The 23,422-nt window shown below is 40.4% G+C and overlaps 1 protein-coding gene across 1 annotated transcript in view; it reads right to left on the minus strand.

Moving 5' to 3' along the window:
- Positions 1 to 23,422, minus strand: part of LOC124286766 (serine/threonine-protein kinase BRSK2-like) — a 159,680-nt gene that overhangs the window by 41,790 nt on the left and 94,468 nt on the right. The window contains 3 exon segments of the mRNA XM_046723203.1: positions 3,024 to 3,140; positions 9,101 to 9,156; positions 9,159 to 9,243. Coding sequence (XP_046579159.1) covers positions 3,024 to 3,140; positions 9,101 to 9,156; positions 9,159 to 9,243 — 258 coding nt within the window.

Genomic DNA, 23,422 nt, shown 5'->3' on the forward strand with positions numbered 1-23,422 from the left:
ATAAAACTAAATTCACTCACTGCATGATAAAAAATATTATCTTTATCAATGTCCTATTCTGTTTCAACCTTCCTCAATATTGTGATACTACATTTGTTTATTGGTTGTTTAACGCCGCACTCAGCAATATTCCAGTTGTATAACGGCGGTCGGTAAATAATTGTGTCTGGACCTGAAGGTTCAGGGATTGACATCATGAGCATCGATCTACTTCATTGGGATATTTTTTTATTTTTTTTATTTTTTTTAGTGGTCACTTCATTTTTTTTTTTCATGTTTTTATTCCCAGAATTATGTTTACAGACTTTACCTCAGTAGTACAGTACAGGTAGCTTCTTAGTATGCAAGTACAGTGTTTCTTTGATCTCATTGTCAAATAACATGCTGTTTACTTCTTTGGGATATGATGACCTGTCAGCTACGTGACCAAGTCCTACCACATGTTTATGGAATCGCCTCTTATGAGGAGCATGGATTTGTGAGGACCGTTCTTGACCCAGAGGGTTACTGGAGTCGTCAATGATGTTTCAAGCCACATCGACATGCGTGGAGGGTTGTTTAGCTTGTACTCCTATCGTGACAGACAACAGGATGCCGCTGACACAGATTCCAGCAAGATCAATTGGACACTTTATTGCCTGACAATTGCCCAAACTTGTTTCCATTTCAAACCAATTAGCTCTTCACTGGGAAAACAGTTTATATGTGCCAAGGCCTCGCTGTAAGCCAGAGTTATGGCACACTCATTGCGAACAGGCAATCCATTTCTCTTGAAATAATCACAAATATCTACAAAAACATCCTTTATCTGATTGTCAATTCTGGAGGAAACATCTTCTGATACACAAATGAATCATTCAGAACAGATAACAGATGTTGTTTTTGTTGTAAGTCATTTTACAACCTGGTCTTAAGGGGCACGGTCACTTTTGATATGTGGCAGGCATGTCTACATTGTGTTGAGGTCTGAGGAGAATGGGTATCACTCACTGAACAAGGATATATCTTCATTTGACACTACCAGGGTAGATACAGTTTCTATCAAATACAACCAGATCAATAAAGACAGAGTAAAAGTCTCTTCTCTTCACAAAACAAACTTGTTTATGTTTTAAATGTTCTTGGTGGATCCAGAAGGAGGTACAGAGTGTGTGAACCTACTTTCTTTCAGACATACTACATGTTAACGGCAGCCTCATCTGACAAGGTTACAATGTGCACCCCTCATTTTTTTGCTGAAATCCTGATCCTGTTTCTAGAATTGATGATGTACTCATTTTGTTCCTGAATGCTGCAAGCAGCAAAACAACAGCATGTTGTCTGTGAACAATACCCCATCCTACTAGAATTGATTGATTGAGTTTAGTTTCACGCTACTTTTAGCAATATTCCAGCAATATCACAGCTGGGGAGAGCGGAAATGGGCATAACACATTGTACCCATGTGGGGATTTGAACCCGGGTCTTCAGCGTGACAAGCCAACGCTTTAACCACTAGGCTAACCAACCGCCTGGCATCCTACTAGCAAACTCATGCATATTCTACACAATAATTCTTAAGATGACAAACATAACATTACAGACGGCCTTTGATGAATAATCCCACATGAACTGCAGCCATTCAACATGATCAAAAGATAATATTTGATCATCTAAATGGATCAGTGCCTTCAAATACATTCCCAAAAGTTGGTCTTCATTGTTATTCTGTGAAGAAGCAGCTCACTTCACGATAATTATCAATATCTCTTATTATTTTCTTGAAATAAAATGTTGATGGATACATCAGCAATTAAACAAATTGAGCCTTGCCGATCAATCACAAAGGTGACACTGAGCTTCTAGAATACACAGTTTCAGCACAACCACATTAAAACCACAGCTTCTACTTCATCCTCACATGAACACTGCATTCAGGAAACATCCAAGTCTGCCATTCAGTCAAGGCTTTTAAATTCTTGGTATGGCAGAGAAAACAATTCACAGTAGGACAACAGTAATACATCTGATTTCTGTATCTCAAAAACAAACTTAAACAGACAGTTCTAAATGTAAATGATAAAGTCCACAGGTGACTATCACTGAGGATTGTGTTTTAAATTAGCAAATGTCGTTTCTTCAGTTTCATGGTGATGAAGGAACACATTCTTATGTTAGAATAAACATTTCTGAATTGAGTGGATGTTTTCAGGTATGGATGTGGCACACCTACCAGAGTGAGTTATTACAGTTATACCATGGTGTGTCAGGTGGATATGGGATGAAAGCCTATAGTGATGTAGGTCATGGATGTTTTCAGGTATGGTTGTGGCACACATACCAGAGTGAGTTATTACAGTTATACCATGGTGTGTCAGGTTGATATGGGATGAAAGCCTATAGTGATGTAGGTCGTGGATGTTTTCAGGTATGGTGGTGGCACACATACCAGAGTGAGTTATTACAGTTATACCATGGTGTGTCAGGTGGATATGGGATGAAAGCCTATAGTGATGTAGGTCATGGATGTTTTCAGGTATGGTTGTGGCACACATACCAGAGTGAGTTATTACAGTTATACCATGGTGTGTCAGGTTGATATGGGATGTAAGCCTATAGTGATGTAGGTGGTGGATGTTTTCAGGTATGGATGTGGCACACCTACCAGAGTGAGTTATTACAGTTATACCATGGTGTGTCAGGTTGATATGGGATGAAAGCCTATAGTGATGTTGGTCGTGGATGTTTTCAGGTATGGTGGTGGCACACATAGAGAGAGTAATAGGGGCGGACCAGGATTCAAACCCATGATTGTAGATTGTGGAACTTCAGAATGAGTCACCTGTTCCCCTTGGCATCTAACATTATCAGGCTAGTCAGCCTTTTTCCAGAAAAGTCCAACAAATCAAAATTCATAATCTTGACATCTGAAAGTTTAAATGTGGTTTAACAAACAACCTTCAGAGAAAGTGACCATATTCTATGTTGAAATGTAAGATCATGAAATAATTGTGCATTCTATACATATGAGATAATGGACTCACCCGCAACTTGTTTCCAACATGGACCCTTCCACCTGTAATGACGCCATACCAAAGTCGGCAACACGAATGTTATTTTTTTCATCTAGTAGTAAATTCTCTGGTTTCAAATCTCTGTGACTGAAACAACAAAAGAGAAGATTATAACTCCTGTCTCCCAGTATTTACAACACAAAGATGAACATTCTTGTGTTGAATTCGAAGGGACCTGAGGAAGAATTTGACTTCTGAAGATATCATAGAAACACCAGTTCCACATCATATCACCCAAGTAACACTGTACCTGAACTGTAGTAGATAAGAGGAGAGAAATGTGCAAGTAAGACAAGCAACAGCGTGTTTAGCTTATAAAGGGGAAACAAAGGTCAACTGTATGACATGCATGAGGCATTTGCCAAGGCCACCCAATACACATTCAGAAACATCTAGGGCAAGCATGGGGTTCTGGGTAATGCCACGCAATTCACATTCAGATACATCCAAGGCAAGCATGGCGTTCTGGGTAAGGCCACCCAATACACATTCAGTCACCTACAGTGCAAGCATGGGCTCCTTGGTGAGACCAACCAATACACATTCTGTCACCTATAGTGCAAGCATGGGGTTCTGGGCGAGGCCACCCAATACACATTCCACCCAATACACATTCAGTCACCTATAGTACAAGCAAGGCAACCACCAGGGGTTCTGGGTGAGGCCATCCAATACACATTCAGTCACCTATAGTGAAATAATGGGGTTCTGGGTTAGGCCACCCAATACACATTCAGATACATCCAAGGCAAGCACGGGGTTCTGGGTTAGGCCATCCAATACACATTCAGACACATCCAAGGCATCAATTACCAGGGGTTGTGGATGAGGCCATCCAACACATTCAGAGACATCCAAGGCAAGCACGGGGTTCTGGGTTAGGCCATCCAATACATTCAGACACATCCAAGGCGAGCATTTGGTTCTGGGTTAGGCCATCCAATACACATTCAGACACATCCAAGGCAAGCATCACCAGGGGTTCTGGATGAGGCCATCCAATACACATTCAGACACATCCAAGGCAAGCATTTGGTTCTGGGTTAGGCCACCCAATACACATTCTGTCAACTCTAGGACAAGCATTGGCTTCTGGGATAGGCCATCCAATACACAATCTGTCACATCTAGGGCAAGCATGAGGTACTGGACCAGGCCACCCAATACCCCTTTAGCTACCCATAGGGATAGCAAGGCAACCGAAATACACAATTTGCCAGCTCAAGAGCAAGCATATGCGGCACTTGCCAAGGCCACACATTCAGTCACCTCTGAAACAAGTCCACCCACTATACAGTCAAGGCCTAAGTGTACATGAAAAACTTTAACTATGTCATTTTGGCCTGGATTCCCACAGTGTGCCAGACATAGTGTATCACCTGCTCCGGTCAATGTCACCAAGTTTATCACACGAATGAAACAACAAGACCATACCTTACTCCATCACAGAGGCCCTTACTGCTACAGATTCATACACCATCTTTACAGTTTCAAGGACATCCCATCTTTCTACAGCTAAAGGTTTATCAAATAACTTCCTCAAGCATCCTTCACCAGTTCAATGACATGGACGGTAGCCACAGCAGCATTACACATCATCATCAACATGGCAGTTCAATAACAAAAGGGCTTGGCACATATAGTCGACTCGGTCTGATTGAAAGCTAATGTGAAATTTGATCAAGGAAGCCTACCAACGTTAATGGCATTTTCTGACAGGGAAGTAACTATGTCTTGATAAACTATTGGTTACAAGAAGACTCCTGACTCCACCTGTAATTAGTCCTCATCTTACCTGTAATTGGCTCTGTCATGATGTCATGGCTATATTTAGTCAACTGCTGGACAACCTTACTTGTAACTGGACGAAGATTGGTTTAGTTTCTTTGTGTTTTGCTTGTTACATAATGTTGCAATATTCCAGCAACATTACGATCATCTTAAAATAGTAGAGTATGTGCTAGATGAACCCATGAGTAGGTGGGTGGGTGAGTGAGTGAGTGAGTGAGTGAGTGAGTGAGTGAGTGAGTGAGTGAGTGAGTGAGTGAGTGAGTGAGTGAGTGAGTGAGTGAGTGAGTGAGTGAGTGAGTGAGTGAGTGAGTGAGTGAGTGAGTGAGTGAGTGAGTGGGGTTACACCCCTTTTAGCAATATTCCATCAATATCATGGCAGGGGATGCCTGAAATGGGCCTCACACATTGAACTCATGTGGGGAATCGAACCTTGGTCTTCAGCATGACAAGCGAACGCTTAACCACTAGTCTACCCCACCTCCCCTGATCCCATGAATAACATCATGAACATCTGTCTATAAATTTGGACACAATGACATGCATCAATCAAGTTAGCCAATCAGTTCTTTCCTGGCACTTTTCTGTATGACAACAGGTGCTTGTTGCAGTTTATCCTAAGTACTGTAGATGATGATTAAGTGTTGAACATCGGCTCTGGCTGTAGCCAATGTGGCCAATACTGTAGAATCTAGTAGCCATGTATATATTGCATTTCAGAGAGGTGACAAAAAAGAAATCTGGCTGTAAACTGTTACATATGTCTGTTAAGTTTCCAAACAATTTTTTAACGATTACTTAAACATCCCCATTTGATATTTCCACTTGGCAGAAAACAGGCCCTTTCCTCTTAAATTTTACTTATAACATTTGCAAGAGTAGCTTAAGTATATGTCTACATGCAGCCGTGATAAACTAGTTCCTGAGAGATGGGGTAATCAGACCTGCCAAGGGCAACATGCAGGCCAGGCATATTCCAACCTGAGCCATGAATTCGTTTATTTTGGACCCAGCATCTGTTACATACGACAAACTTCAATGGGCTATGATTAAGTCTATTAGTTTTAAGAGCCTTTAAGTAGAATGTAGAGTTTCAACCTAAAAACACTTGAATTTAAATCTGAACACGTTAAGGTAAGTACTTCCTTAAGACAGAGATGGCAGGAAGGTAAGGTAAGGGGAGGTGAAAGGGTGTCTTTGCAATGATGATTATTGCACTTACATAACAATGTGCATGTGTGCCCTTTGTGTGCATGCTTGCGTGACCATGTGTGTGTGGATGCTTGTTAAAAGTCCAGGGACAGTGGGGTAGCCTAGTGGTTAAAGCGTTCGTTCATCTTCACAAAGACCAGGTTTTGTTTCTCCATATGGGTATGTGTGAAGCCTATTATTTACGACTCCTACGTGGTGATATTGCTAGAATATTGCTAAAAGTTGGGTAAAACTAAACTCACTCACACACTGTTATAGTCCAGACAAATGAAGGTCTTATAGAGCTGGCATACCGAGATACCATCCCTTAGTTTAAGACAGACACTCAAATACAGTAAACTAACTCTGAGCAGACCAGTCCTGGTCTTATCCCTCTAAAGCTGAGTGCCAGGCCAGGAAACAAAAAGTACCATATTTTAACGTCATTTGGTACGACATGGCCAGGGGATCAAACCATCGAGCTGCCACATTGTCGGACGGTGTACCCACGTGGTCATGGAGGTGGGCTAGTAGAAAGGCCACTGGTCTATCACACATGAGCACTAGTGGTGTTCCGATTAATTGAAATAATCGAAGATTGATCGCAGTGACCAAACGACCAAGCAATCGATCACATTTTCTCAACATAAATGATTTTGGAACTACTAGTTTAGTCTTTGAAATACTTGACAATGGAACATATCGTTGAAGTTGTCAGAGCATGAAAACGTGTTTAGTTCTTAGAAAACTCACTTCACTAACTGAAAAACCATGACTGAATATTTCTTGAAGACTCCAGGAAGTTTATGTTCATGATATATTAGTCATCACTTTAAAGTAGCAAGTTGCATCATGTTATAAATATCTGCAATAACAACCTGGATAGGAAAATCTGAAAAATGACGCTAACCAATTTTTTTCGATGATTGTTCGTTGGTAATGAAACAATCATCAATTGTGAGATTTCAACCAATTCTCAACACTAATGAGCACTAAGCTACAAAGACACATCTTAGTTGGATTGTTACTGAGCTACTGAGGGAATTCACTTTAGCAAACAAACTAGGACAGGGACAGTGAGTTCAGTGTCTCATTCTGGAAAATGTTGAGAAAAATTTTGATCAATCATCTTTAGTGAAAATGATTTTTAGTGAAAATGATACAGTTTTGATTGGAATATAGCATATTTTTCATCTCGTTTCCTGCTAATAATACAGTAGGAACTAAAAAGTAGTATGCAACTGACCGTTTTTCAGAGAAAAAATGCACAGTTTTACAGCTGAATTGTCTTCAGATAATTCACACTTGGATTTATTTTCAAGACAACATGGCAGTCTTGACATAAATCACTATCACAGAGGGTTTGAAATTCATTTCCTTTTTCACTTGTCAGCAAACTTGATCAGCTGCAAAGCTGCCATTCAGCTAATGGTATTTGTGGTAGCCCACTAGGGAATGTCATGTCATCCTTGACAAGACGTACAACAGATGCTGTCATCCAACACTTGTACATGTCCCCTGAGTATTTAATGGCTGTTACATGACTGACAGGAGTATGTGTGTGTTAGATGTACGTGATGTACAATAGCAAGTGTCTGTGTGTTCCCACTCGTTGATTAACTACAGACAACGCCATATGCTCTTTCACACATGTGTGCAAGTATACAGGTGAACAGGTGTACAGGTGAACAGGCGTACAGGTGTGCAGACTACAATAATATGGCTCTGTCTCTTATGTAATGTATTTGAGGTAGGAGGAAGGCCATATGGAAAAAAACCCCTTGAATTTTACCTCTCAATACAAAGGGTAAACAGTCAAACTTATAACAGACAATAACAAAATGACATATTCCTCTTGCGAATATCAAGGATCGCTTTGTGAAATGGCGTCGAGGTCATGGCTATCACAGTCAACAAAGTAAACTAGCTAAATTCTTCAAACTTATCATGATCTGTTCCATGTTAGTTTCACCCCGAAACATGAAATGCTTTAACCCTATCTACCTAACTGTCTCACAGTCCCTGAACCACAGTATTTTCAAGACAACCTAGGCCTCCCTGCAATGTAGTCTGTCTCACAGTCCCTGAACCACAGTATTTTCAAGACAGCCTAGGCCTCCCTGCAATGTAGTCTGTCTCACAGTCCCTGAACCACAGTATTTTCAAGACAACCTAGGCCTCCCTGCAATGTAGTCTGTCTCACAGTCCCTGAACCACAGTATTTTCAAGACAGCCTAGGCCTCCCTGCAATGTAGTCTGTCTCACAGTCCCTGAACCACAGTATTTTCAAGACAGCCTAGGGTTCCCTGCAATGTAGTCTGTCTCACAGTCCCTGAACCACAGTATTTTCAAGACAGCCTAGGCCTCCCTGCAATGTAGTCTGTCTCACAGTCCCTGAACCAGGCCTCCCTGCAATGTAGTCTGTCTCACAGTCCCTGAACCACAGTATTTTCAAGACAGCCTAGGCCTCCCTGCAATGTAGTCTGTCTCACAGTCCCTGAACCACAGTATTTTCAAGACAGGCCTCCCAATGTAGGCCTCAAGACAACCCCTGCAATGTAGTCTGTCTCACAGTCCCTGAACCACAGTATTTTCAAGACAGCCTAGGGTTCCCTGCAATGTAGTCTGTCTCACAGTCCCTGAACCACAGTATTTTCAAGACAGCCTAGGCCTCCCTGGAATGTAGTCTGTCTCACAGTCCCTGAACCACAGTATTTTCAAGACAGCCTAGGCCTCCCTGCAATGTAGTCAGTCTCACAGTCCCTGAACCACATTATTTTCAAGACAGCCTAGGCCTCCCTGCAATGTAGTCTGCCTCACAGTCCCTGAACCACATTATTTTCAAGACAGCCTAGGCCTCCCTGCAATGCTAAAGCCCTAAATGAAGCAAGTTAGATTTCTCAAGGTTCTGAATCTCTGGTCTCCCTGGGGTCTTTTTCAATTTAAATGGGTTTATTTGTTACAATAAAAATTATACATATTCAGAGACTAAGCCCTGGTCTACTGTCTACCCCAAACAGTAGTCAGAGAATTTCTGAAAAAACACAAGCTTCCCTCTCAATACCTACCAGATGTTGTGACTATGGCAGAAGTCAAGGGCGGAGATTATTTGTCGGAAGAATCGCGCCGAGCTTCTTTTGGTGTTAATCTGCCCTTCTTGACGAGGTAGTCAAATAATTCCCCACCAGAAACATGCTCCAGTATGAGGTACCTGCAACAGAACGATCACAGTCTATAGGTGGGAACATTCCCCTCAGTAGCAATAGGAGATGAGTGTTAGACTCAAGACAATATGAAGAACCTGCAACAGAACGATCACAGTCTATAGGTAGGAACATTCACCTCAGTAGCAATAGGAGATGAGTGTTAGACTCAAGACAATATAGAGAACCTGCAACAGAACGATCACAGTCTATAGGTGGGGACATTCACCTCAGTAGCAATAGGAGATGAGTGTTAGACTCAAGACAATATAGAGAACCTGCAACAGAACGATCACAGTCTATAGGTGGGGACATTCACCTCAGTAGCAATAGGAGATGAGTGTTAGACTCAAGACAATATAGAGAACCTGCAACAGAAGGATCACAGTCTATAGGTAGGAACATTCACCTCAGTAGCAATAGGAGATGAGTGTTAGACTCAAGACAATATAGAGAACCTGCAACAGAAGGATCACAGTCTATAGGTGGGGACATTCACCTCAGTAGCAATAGGAGATGAGTGTTAGACTCAAGACAATATAGAGAACCTGCAACAGAACGATCACAGTCTATAGGTGGGGACATTCACCTCAGTAGCAATAGGAGATGAGTGTTAGACTCAAGACAATATAGAGAACCTGCAACAGAAGGATCACAGTCTATAGGTAGGAACATTCACCTCAGTAGCAATAGGAGATGAGTGTTAGACTCAAGACAATATAGAGAACCTGCAACAGAAGGATCACAGTCTATAGGTGGGGACATTCACCTCAGTAGCAATAGGAGATGAGTGTTAGACTCAAGACAATATAGAGAACCTGCAACAGAACAAACACAACCAATAAGACTCTTTAAAAAACACCAGTTAATAGTTTGTTCCAGACATGGTATTGTTTTCCATCACCCTACATTTTCTCTGAAAGGAAAAATCAAACAATTACTACCCACAACACAGTAATTGCAGAACATCTAGTATATCCAATTAACACATTTGGGAAGTAAAACTAATTTCAAACTAGTACTTATCCAGAAAGGTTATTATTTTTGTTCTTTCCTTGAAGACATCCACACACACTCCTCCTTCCAATATAAGATAATCTGCCCCTTAGCAACAGGTAGTATGAGATAGACACAGATGTCCATGACAACAGACTGATTGGAACCTCTTGTACAAATTCATGTGCTATCATTGACAAGAATTATAACATGACAACTTTCACCTGTATTGGTCCAGAGTTTCTGAGAAGATGTCAATTGAAGTCACGATTATATTCTGTTTGCAGTGAAAACATACCGATGAATTTCAATTTAAACAAAAAAAGTAAATCAAATAACGTGAAATTAAAATTGCGAATGCTCATAATTTTACCTTGCCAATTGAACATTTAAATCTCAGAATTTTATTCATCTTAAGATAAAAGTTGTTTAACAAACGATCATAGATTCGAATCGCTATTACTGGTTTGTCTTACAAGGGGATAAGCGCAGTAGTTGGAACAGTGAAACAAATGCACGCGCGGTTCGTGATGAGCGTTAACTTAGACCAACCCTACTTTTTCTCGGTGTTTCATTTAATGTGTATACCCCCCTGTAATACAAACCAATAACAGCGATTTGAAACTATGATCATGATCAATTTTTATCTTAGGTTGAATAAACTTCTTAGATTTAAATGTTCAACTGGCAAGGTAAAATTATGAGGATTTGCAATCACCACTTTATTCGATTTACTTTTTTGTTTAAAGTGAAATTCATCAGTACATTTTCACTGCAAACAGACTATACAATGCATGACGTACAACCAAACTTTGTAAGAATGTTGTACGTCCATGTTCAGGTACCTTAGTGGTAGGATCGCAATGCACAACACAGAGGCTGTTGTATACTTGTTTACTTGCCTTTCAGTCTGGTTAGCTGATAATAACACTGATCTCAACATGACATTAATAAACATTTGCTTTATTTTCAATCAAAACAGAGATCCATGTCACACATTATGACAATTTCTACATTTATTAATTTAGTATCAGATCGGAATACACCTTGCACTTAACACAAAAACACCTAAACCATCCAAACTTCACTACAGCTGTTCACTATACATTAGCTTTCTATAAGTAGCTTGGCACTAATCTGAAATCTTTTCATGTTTCAACTCCGATGATGAAAAACAAGCTACAGTAATTTCAATACATGAGACACCTCACTAATGGCTACATGCTGCTTGTGTAATTCTACTTATCTTCTGAACAATCATTCCAAACATCATTTACAAGCACGGACATACTGCTCAGTATCAAACTCCGATCCTCCACACAAAATCAATCTTGACTAATTCCCTAACCATCTAAATATTCATATATACAACACATTTCGGAGTGTACACCCATGAAATCCTGCTTCCTCCGGAACTATCTACTGTAGAGGATGCCTGCTAAGTAACGAGTCAGTGAATATTGCTGTAACATGGCTGTGATATAACCATCCAGGGGGTAATGGTCACTCATGTAACCGAGGACCGATCCTCCGTTGGCATGATATCGCAACATTCACAAGTCATTAACGTATATCGATTGTCTATCTTGACAGTGCTTGTTGGGGATGTTAGATAGGGCTGAAAGCTTCAAGAGTTATCAGAGCGACTGTGTTGAGATTATGCTACTTCGAAAAGTCTTTCAGTGTATTCAGTTATGTCACAGGGAGAGAGGCAGCTTGAAGTGATGCAGGTCTCTCTGTCTGCTTTGTGACACTGATGAGCAGGGGGTAACACACCAATAATCAGGCCCAGGCTGAAACCTCTCCCACCCAGCCACCATTCCACAAAACAACCTTAGTGCTTCCACTGTCTAAAGACTATCATAAGTTTCCTAGTTACGACCATCTTATCAATATCTTTACTTTGGAAAAAATCATGGCCACTGTCTTCAGGCTATCGTAAGTTTGCGAGTTACAACCATCTTATCAATATCTTTGCTTTGGAAAAAATCATGGCCACTGTCTTCAGGCTATCATAAGTTTGCCAGTTACGACCATCTTATCAATATCTTTGCTTTGGAAAAAATCATGGCCACTGTCTTAAGGCTATCATAAGTTTGCCAGTTACGACCATCTTATCAATATCTTTGCTTTGTGAAACAGGCATGGCCACTGTCTTAAGGCTATCGTAAGTTTGCGAGTTACAACCATCTTATCAATATCTTTACTTTGGAAAAAATCATGGCCACTGTCTTAAGGCTATCGTAAGTTTGCGAGTTACAACCATCTTATCAATATCTTTACTTTGGAAAAAATCATGGCCACTGTCTTAAGGCTATCATAAGTTTGCCAGTTACGACCATCTTATCAATATCTTTGCTTTGTGAAACAGGCATGGCCACTGTCTTAAGGCTATCGTTACGAAGTTTGCGAGTTACAACCATCTTATCAATATCTTTGCTTTGGAACAAATCATGGCCACTGTCTTAAGGCTATCGTAAGTTTGCGAGTTACAACCATCTTATCAATATCTTTGCTTTGGAAAAAATCATGGCCACTGTCTTAAGGCTATTGTGAGTTTTTGCGAGTTAAACCATCTTATCAATATCTTTCCTTTGTGAAACATGCATGGCCACTGTCTTAAGGCTATTGTGAGTTTTTGCAAGTTACGACCATCTTATCAATATCTTTGCTTTGTGAAACATGCATGGCCAGTTCTTCCCCCACCCCATACTGAATTGGGGCAGGTTCAGCCTAGACATGAGCTTCTCAAATGGTGGGTGTTGTGAAAACAGATTCTTCTTTTATTTGTTACATCTTTCTGAAACTTTCCTTCAAATCCATTCCTTACAGAGTACACTTAAACCTTGATGATGTCATCATCCAATCATTGTTTTTGCTTTGAACACTTCCTGGTGTACTGAAGGGACACAACTCTGCAGAGCGAGCTGTGGCACCTCAGATAACTCAGCCGCTCATGCCCTAACTGCAACAAATATTTTAATAGAGGTCCTAAGCATGAATTGGGGTGAAAATGTTATCAGAAGACACATTGAGTAAATGACATTTTTTTAACAGGAAGAAGATTTGATCAGTCAAGAACATTCAGTTGTTAGGTGTCAAATATGCTGTCAGACTATCATGGTGGCTGGTGCTATATGGCTACTGGCAGACAAATCTCCTAACTTGAGTTAAAAATCATTATCTATATGTCACAGTGTCCAAACACAAAATCCATCAGACCACTTCAACACTCATTTTCAGCATGACTTAAAGGTCACCACACTAAAATGGAATGTCTCCCTCTACCATGTTCAATCCCATTTAAACAGTTTTCAAATTATTGGAAAGAATGAAGTTTGTTGAGAAAAAAACGGCCTTTATTGACACTATCCTTCAGCAGCACATAAATGCAATTCCACATCTGCATGGGCAAAAATGTCTATCATTTTTTTTTTTGGTTCTGGTAACAAAGACTTGCAGCATTAAGAAATTACATTTGTTGATGAAACATTAACAGTACTGAACGTAACCTGGTTTCTTGGTGATTGGGTGTGGTCTGGTGAAGTCATTATTGGGCAGGTGGTTCGGGTGAGGCTATTATTACAGCGGGTGGTTTGGGTGAGGCTATTATTAGAGCGAGTGGTTTGGGTGAGGCTATTATTAGAGTGTGTGGTTGGATGAGACTATTATTAAAGCGGGTGGTTAGGTTGAGGTTATTATTAGAGTGGGTGATTTGGGTGGGGCCATTATTAGAGCAGGGGGACCTTCTTGTTGGAGAGGGGTATCTTGATTCTGACAGTATATTTTTTTCAGTCACTGCTTCAAGACATACGACTGTTTTGTCAAAATGAAAACTCAAACCCAAAGACATTATCTTTCAGAACAGCCAGCATTATTTATTGTAAACCTACAGCAAAATAATTTTATCGAGCAATCTCTCTCGCAAGATATATAAAAAATTAACCCAGATGAAATATTCAGGCACTCAAGAACACCAGACTTCAAGTGAACAAGAATAATAGTAAAGACTGACAAGAATTAACAACTTTTGGTCAAGATCAAGTCCCTTGGCAAACAAACTGAATTCAGAAGCATTAACTACATCATGTAGAAAATCCTTACAACAGAGACCATATAATAGATCTAATAATCTATTATATGGTCTCTGCTTACAAGGAACGACATATGGCATTATTTTCCTATGAAACATTCATAAGACATTTGGTTGTATAACCACCAATGTTCCATGTAAGTCATGAATAAATCAAGTCCCATTCAGTGCCTCCATATCGGATCATCCTTTATTCAGGAAATATACCGTCATTCAATAATGATAAACACTGTGGATGAATTCACCACGTCAGCTTCACGTTAGGTCGGGGTAAGGGAGTGCTAATGAGATGACGGTAAACTGTGTCGGTATGCCCGTGAATGAGGTACAGACTAATGGAACAGAAGATGGACTTCAATTATCCGTGGAAATATACTCAGCACCATTATTAAGGGACATGCAGATAATAAGTGACAAAGTATTAAAACAACGTTGCATATTAACTTCCTGCAATATAACATTGGTGGTGTGTGGTCCTGTGCACAGAGCTCAGGGCACAAATCAGTTGAAGTTAAGCATCGTTGAGCGCAGAGAGTCCTTGGATGGGTGACCGTGTTTGGCAGCTTGACTCCTGAGAGCTTCTAGGACTTCAGTCCTGCACCACAACGAAGCACATGTGATACATGTGGTCTCATCTTAGGCAAGTGAGTTTGTTCAAAATTGCCTCTGTTCACCCAGCAGAAAATGGATAAGCGGTGAGATAAGTCATGTGACTATTAACCTTCTGGCACCTCACATTCAGCTTGTGTTATCTGGGGTAATAATAATCAGTTTGTGATTACAGCGTCCAGTGAGCAACTAGCCAGACGGATACTAGGCGCTACATAAATGAATTAGTATTATTAATAACATTTGTTATATCTGGGATTACATTTACTCAGTAAAGTACAGATTCTTGTACGTATGTTAGGTTGAGTCCCACACCCTCAGAGTCAGGCACCTAATCGCCAGCACACAAACTCAGCGATCCAACCTGTCATCTGGTAGTAAAACATTGAATGTCACATGATCAACTTCCCACAATGCAGTTCAGTTCCAGTTACCAGGAACCATGTTATACCCACACTGACTGATACTTCAAATCTTTGAAGGGCATTCAGAAGTGGAATGCATAAAGGCAAGATTTATGGATGTCAACTTCTTTATTGTGAATAACACGAGTTTATGCTTGCTCCTTCATCAAGTGGGAAGATAAAGGAGCACAGGATGAACACCTGATGAAGGAGCAAGCATAGACTCCGAAACTGCGTGTTATTCACAATAAATAACTTGACATCCATATATCTTGCTTTTCTCACTGATACTTGTCAGGTATCGTAAAACCAGGGGCTTAACCACTGGTTGTGGATTATGTCAGTATGCTTTTAGTAGTTCTTCAATGAACTTTAATCCTGCACTTTGTTTTCCATAGTTGTCCATTTTTCCAGTTTCACAGCAGAATCCACTCACTGTGACATTTTTGAAAATGTCCACAAAAACAACACATTCTTCTACTCCTTATCACATCGTCAACATACCGAGAGTTACTGACGCTTTTGGACTTTGGAATGTTCTTGTTTGACGCCTGACATAGCTAGGTGTGCCTTCAATAATAATGATATCTGGAGTACTGGGAGACTGCTAGACTGACATCTAATCTCTGAAATGAACATATTTTACAGAGAAAAACTGTTCATAAAAAATAATCATAAAATATGATGAAAAGGAACCCAGAGATATTCTTCCTTTTCATACAATGGAAATCTAGACTTAACACATATTCTCAACTTGCATGTGTTTTCTTGGATATGTTTGTTTCAGGGTCTGTATGACAAACTAGAAAAATGCAGTCACACACGCACTTACTCACTCAGTCCTAATACTAGGTATTTACACTGACTGAAATAACAATAGCTAACTTTCAGGACACCAAAAGTTATTTAGAGATCCCTACTAATGAGTGAGTGAGTTTGGTTTTACGCCGCTTTTAGCAATATTCCAGCAAAATCACGGCAGGGGACACCAGAAATGGGCTTCACACAATGTACCCATGCGGGGAATCGAACCCGGGTCTTCGGCGTGACGAGCCAACGCTTTAACCATTAGGCTACCCCAACGCCCCTTCGAAGTTTGAAACAGTATAACATTTTACATAGACATTTTCATATTTCAATTTCTTTTTTTTTCTCTTTTTCTTTAATAGACAAACCATATTTGTTTATAGTCCTTATTACCTTGAAACAAGAAACTCCTGGAAAATAGCAACAAGTCTGAATAAATTCAAACCATTCATCAATATTCCACCTCCATCTTGGCAGTCTGTAACAAATGAGTCTGTACCAAACATCAACATGATTCAGGTTGCCTGGAACCCGGGTCCTCGGCGTGACGAGCCAACGCTTAAACCACTAGGCTACTGCCCCCCCTACTAATGGATTGGCCAGTCACTATTTTACTCCCCTACAAGTCAGCAATAGGCAAGGCAAAGGTGTTGAAGTCATCAGTTTCAATATGTGTGATAAATTTCAAACCAATATTACACAGTTTTCCACAATATTAAAGTTTGACATTTACAGAAGGCTTTTTGTCTTCATTATTGTACCTGTGAGAACATAATGTCGTCTGCTCCATAACATCCACTGCAGATCCATTTTTGTCTGTCACAATCGATTCTCTTGTGATACGGTAGTACAACATCATTAGCTGGACAGAACTTATGTCAGGAAACAATAGACGAATTATTAGATTTCCCCCTTCAACCATGAGGTGAATATTTCCACATTTCACAACTTTAGCCTTTATTCTGAAGCCAGAGTGTAGTAAAATATTACAAAAGTTATTTTCGGTCTACATCATTCATCTGATACTGATCCATAATGAAGACTCGAAGTTTCTTGGCACAGACACTTCCTCGCACCTGCCAACAATGAAATGGCAACATGCGGTACCCTCTTTCTTTACACGAGGACAAAGGCCTGTGAAACACGCATTCTTCCAGTGAATCATATATTTCAACACTTAATGCTTACAGATGCATTCAACAGTTGAAAAACAACCAAATAAAAGTGTCAAACCTAACACAAAAATTTCATACAGACATAGTGAGTGAGTGAGCAATATGTGAGCAGTCTGTAAATAATAGATTCTGGACCAGACAATCCAGTGATCAACAGCATGAGCATCGACCTACGCAATTGGGAACCTATGACATGTGTCAACCAAGTCAGTGAGCCTGACCACCCGATCCCATTAGTCGCCTCTTACGACAAGCATGGGTTACCCGTGCTGAAAATCAGTTCTAACGCGGATCTTAACGGGTCTATGTCATACAGATAATGTGTACTGACTCAAAAGATCAACTATTGTTACATGAAAGAATTCAGTGATCCCTCTCTTAGTTTGAGTAGTGTATGATACATGTGCATTGTATTCTCATTTCTAAATCTGCAATGTCGACACAACCTGCTCATCAATGTCCTTCACAGTTATAATGCTAATTCTAGCGTCTTTCTGGCTGCTAATGTAGGCTTTGCATGTCTAAATCTCATTTTGCTGAACATACAGTTTGTGATCAGACGTGCATTAGCAGCAGCTTGACATGACAGTCCCGATCTGTGGTGTCCTCCCGGAAGAAAGTGTCAGCAATCTCAGGAGAATTGAAACTGGGAAATTATGTCATAACAGTAGGATGTTATTTCTTCAACAGAATCTGCACACAAACTCATTTGAGAAGTTCTTGTAACAGTTGTTGTTTTGTATGTGAAGAAATACATTTTGCATGATTTGATGAAAATGGACACAAATGAAACTAAACTTGATGATAGTTTCCACGGCATGACAGAAGGCAGACATGATATTATTACATCAGTGGTGGTACACACCATTGTGGAAGAGTCTTACATAGACAGGCTCCATATTGTTGTAGGAGGGACACCGTTTTCCTTCAAGTAGCGAACATCTCCACCATTGTCACAGAGGGCACTGTCAATTGGACCATCAGTCTACTGGAGTCAGTGAGTGAGTGAACAAAAGAGTGGTAGAGTGAATGGTTGGTTGGTTGGGTTGGTAGATGACTGAGCTGGTGAGTCAGTGTGCATGTGATTGGTTGAGTGAGAGAGTGAGTGAGTTTGTTGATTGGGTGAGTAACTGGTGGAGGGACTGAGTGAGCGATTACAAAATGGTAGTCTCTAGACTCAGTATCAAACCACTTGTTCATGTCTACTAGACAAAATATAACCTCACTTGGCTAAAGTCAAAATGGTCTAATAATAATCCACTGCAAGAAATGTCCAGAACAGATTCAAAGAAGCTTACTGCTAAGTCCAAAGCTATCAGCTTATATGTGAAAGATTAACCCTCTTCTCTTTGATGATATAGAGATTTAAGGCTATTGTTCACTTTCTACAATATATTAAAGACAAGATGAGTCACCGTTGCTCTCCTGACGTCCCACCAGGTTCATTTTGCTATGTATGTTGAAATACACGTTCTCATTACAATACTGACACATGTACATAGCCAATGTAAATCAGCCTTGTGGAGAACAGCATTTCGGTAGACATGGGCGTCTCTCAAGGTTGGAACAGTTAACTTGGGTACTCAGCTGGACCTACAGGACCACCTGGACCCCTGGTTAGTCATGTGACACATTTATATTGTTTAATGACAAAAAATATAAAAAATGGTTACATCATGAATTGTTCCGAAATTCCAGGCAAGTACCAGACAGGTTGAGGTAAGTCAAGGCAGGCCTCAGCAAGTCAATGCAAGTCTAAGAACGTGGATGGTGTCTAGTCTGTTATTCACAATTCCAGCCTAACATTCTCAACAGTACTCTTTGATCAACAAAAGATACTGCATTACCTTATTCTGATAACTTCATGTTGAATACCACTGTGGGAACCCAGATTAGTGTCGATCACAGGCAACCTATTAGCCTACACGTCTAGTGCATGACAAGTGGCACGAATGTGGGCACAAAATGGATCATTGTAGTCATAACCGAAAAACAATCTTTGAAGTTGAAAATGCAAGGTTTTTGGTAATACTTATATGTCTTATTATCTGCTCACCCCTTACTAATGACACAGAGTATGTAAATGTCCACCACCGGACATGGCCGCAAGCCTGCAGACAATCGGTGTAACCTGGTACAGCACATAAACACAATGGCCTCCACTCATCCATCTCCGTCTCTTTTCACAGCTGGGTCTTGTGTAAACAAACCCTGGCCAGAGAACATATCCACAGGCCCTGATGCTGTAAAGGACACCTTTCCTGAAGTAAGTCTGTTAAAGATTCTTATTTTGATTCCTTACTCTTCTGATGTAGTCCACTAATGAGTGAATGAGTGGGTCTCACGTCAGTTAATCAATTTTATTTCAGCATATCAGCACAATTTGGACAGTTGTACATCTTAGACTACAACCACTTTGATTTAACACACTGACAATATGGTGCTAACAGACTAAGATCCATAATCAGAGCAAATCTTGGATTCAAACTCATGCTCACAGGATCCTGGTGCTCCAAAAGAAAAGCAACTCTGTGCAGCAAAAAACACCTTGGCCGCCCATGCTCAAACATGAAATGCTCAATATTGAACAAACTTTATGGATAACAACTTCTTTTTATTCGTGAGTGCTGGATAACAACTTCTTTTTATTCATAAAGTTTGTTCTATATTGTACTTCCCAACTTCTAAAATGCCACTCAAAGAAGACATGAAATGCTCATACACCAGCCAGTTGCACATTCTACTGAATGAAGAGTGAAGTCCATGGCCACCAAGCTGCCTGGGGCTTGGTGTAGGGAGTCCATGACATTGAATAAAAAAAACTGATTAATACGCTGTGAGCTGAGAGTTAGCTTTAGTCATCTCAATAGGATGATGCTTATGTGAGGATACCACTGGAGGAGTGGTTACCATTGGAAACACTAGTGTTTTTCCATTCATTTTGACAGAACAAGTAAAATAGTTTTGACAAAAGTAAAAAAAAATAATACAAAAAATAAAACATAAAATTCAAAAGCTGACGTATGATGTATGAAGTAAAGAAATGATAATGGTCAGGTGCTAAGCTCTGAACATGACATCTTCACTTATCAGGATTTGTCATGGAAACCAGAAAAGTATATACTTTTGTGAAATGTCCAAATAGCTAACAGTATGAGTTCATGGCTAGGCTGATACCCGAGAAATATTGAACAGTCTAGGAAATAGACTCCTACCCTCATTGTCCAAATTGTTTTCATGAAAAAAATAAGAAAAGTTCTTAATCGTAATAGGCAACAGTTCATGAATTTGACTGATGTCTTTGCCAAGACTGATCAGACAATATCTAGTCCTTGACTTACAAAACAGAAACAAAACATGACGGACTGACGGAAGTAAGGACAGACAGACAGACAGACAGCACCAGTTCCTGTACAACTCACACTTCATGGCAGAAGGTAATATGGCTTCTTTATATACTATGAACGTTATCGTTGCTAACGTTCATCAGACCGCCTCCGTGGTGTAGTGGTAAGGCGTCCGCCCGGAGTGGGGAAGGTTGCGGGTTCGATCCCCGACATACCAAAAGACGTTAAAATATGGTACTCGTTGGTCCCTGCCTGGCGCTCGGCGTTAATGGGTACAAGAAGGACTGGTCGGCTCAGAGTCAGTATATTGTGTCTGAGTGGGGTATTCATGCTTCACTGCAGCATGGTATCTCAGAGGGCTAGCACTACAAAACCAGCTTAAGTCTGGGCAAGTACAAGCAGCCGCACATACACATACACACACATGCACGTCGTCATATGAGCTAAATATTCTCAAGCACGACGTTAAACCCAATTCCACCACCACCACCACGTTCATCAATTCTCTACCATATGTATATCACCACTAAATGCCATTCAAAGACTTGATATTCAAAGGTAACTAGGACATAATACTGTCCAGCACTAAGTCCCAGACCGAGATAGTATCACTGATGTGATGACCTTAACTGTCTACTGATGACACATTTAAAGGTCTCTTCAAACAAGACTAATTCACACCTGTCCAATAAACTCCTTGTTCAGCTATAAAGTTGTCATCCTTGCCAAGCCTCAAAGCCCAGTAGCCTATCACTTGTGAGGGTGAAGAAGGCTACAGAAGATCCTGCCATTACGAGTCTGGGACAACTCATTCCAGAAAAGTATCCAAATTTTGGACAGAAAAACATTAACCTCCATTTTAGAGCTCCTAAATTTCATAAAGAAATAGGCTTGAGTAGATAGACCAACCAGACACTGGTATCCCACTGTGATTATACTATCGAAAGTGATGTGCATCTGTCTCAAGCCAGACTCGGCAGATTTATGACTTGAACATACTACCCGCCATACGATCACCTCCTCTATTCATCTCTGTGGACGTGTCTGGTCGGCCCTGGTCAGACAAGACTTGACCCTAATGGAGTTTCCCATCTTCAAGTCTGCTGTTCCAAATCCAGCCAGGTCATTGGTGGCGGGGAATTATTGAGTGACCTTGCTGAGTGCAAGGAGCAGACGCCACAAAACTGACAAGAAAATCAGTGAAGAAGTGCAATACACAGATCACTTATCTGTACATACTATTTACTGCAGTCTTAAATCTAAATAATGAAACACCACTTTACTTTGTGTGTGGAAGTTTTGTGTGTGAAGGACGGGTGTAAAATGTTGTGATTAAAAGTTTTATTCTTTGGGTGAGACCAGCGAGTCTGGACCACGACAATCTAGTGAGTGACATCATGAGCATCAACCTATGTGACTGGGATACAATCACAAAGTCAGTGAGTCCAACAACCTGGCCCCATCTTGAAACAAACTTATTTATTTACTCAAATCTCAAGCTGAGTTTGACAATTTGAAACAGCTGAATTTTTAAATCAACTGCACTTTTAAAATAAAAAACCTAAACAACTCAAGTACTCTATCCACGAAATTCAAATGGTCTACTATGTCTGAGTTTAATATCAATTTCAGTTCATTCTGGAAAATGCATTTTCTCAAATTTGAGTAAAAACTCTAACCTAAGTAAAAAATCGGGGACTGATCTGATTACTCGAATCTTAAAACAAAAATGACATGGATCAAATAGTCATGAGTCTCTGTGATTCATAGCAATCTCATTCAAACCTTCCCTTCCCTAGATAAACACCTTTCTATATGAAGATCTGAGAACACCTATTTGAGGACACCTCTACAGGTCATCCTGGTGGATGTGGTGTCATACAGCGGGAATAATGCTGTGTGTGCGTTAAACAACAAACAAACATTATTTACAATGGGTGTCATATTCTGCACAGTTCTCAGCTGATGTGCTTCATGCAGAGAGGAATCATCACATGAGTAAAAGATTTGGTTTTAGAGAGACTTGAGTTGTGAAGATATGGGTTAGAAATGGTCTTCAGGAACCATATCAATCAAACAAAACTCCCCTCCCTGTCCTGAATGTCTTGCAGATCTTCACACATGGCTCCCCTCCATGCCCTGATTGTCTGGCAGATCTTCACACTAGGCTCCCCTCTGTGACCTGAATGTCTTGCAGATCTTCACACAAGGTTCCCCTCCATGACCTGAATACCTGGCAGATCTTCACACAAGCATTCTCCAAGCCCTGAATATCTGGCAGATCTTCACACAAGCATCCTTCATGCCCTGAATATCTAGCAGATCTTCACACAAGGCTCCCCTCCATGACCTGAATGTCTGGCAGATGTTCACACAAGCATCCTTCATGCCCTGAATACCTCGCAGATCTTCACACAAGGCTCCCCTCCATGACCTGAATGTCTGGCAGATCTTCACACCAGTCTCCCCCATGAGAGGCTACCTTCAGGGAGATGCAGGAAACCCATATGACCATTAGGATAAAGGTATGGCCTAGTATTTTGCTAAAAGCTATTGATCTGGTATCTGTCAGCTCTGTGTAAAATCATTGTAAATTACTCCACAACAAAATCCACCATGATTTCAAGCTAATCTTTGTCCAGAGGAAAGATGAACTTCTGATGCCTGTTCTTGGGGACTTTCAAGTTCAAGATGGATTTCATATCTTAAGCCTTGAACATTTACTATGCTCTTAAATTCTGGTACAGATAATTATT

This window comes from Haliotis rubra, unplaced genomic scaffold (assembly GCF_003918875.1).
Source record: "Haliotis rubra isolate DU_JTF1 unplaced genomic scaffold, ASM391887v1 Scf390, whole genome shotgun sequence".
In the NCBI taxonomy this organism is placed as follows: domain Eukaryota; kingdom Metazoa; phylum Mollusca; class Gastropoda; order Lepetellida; family Haliotidae; genus Haliotis; species Haliotis rubra.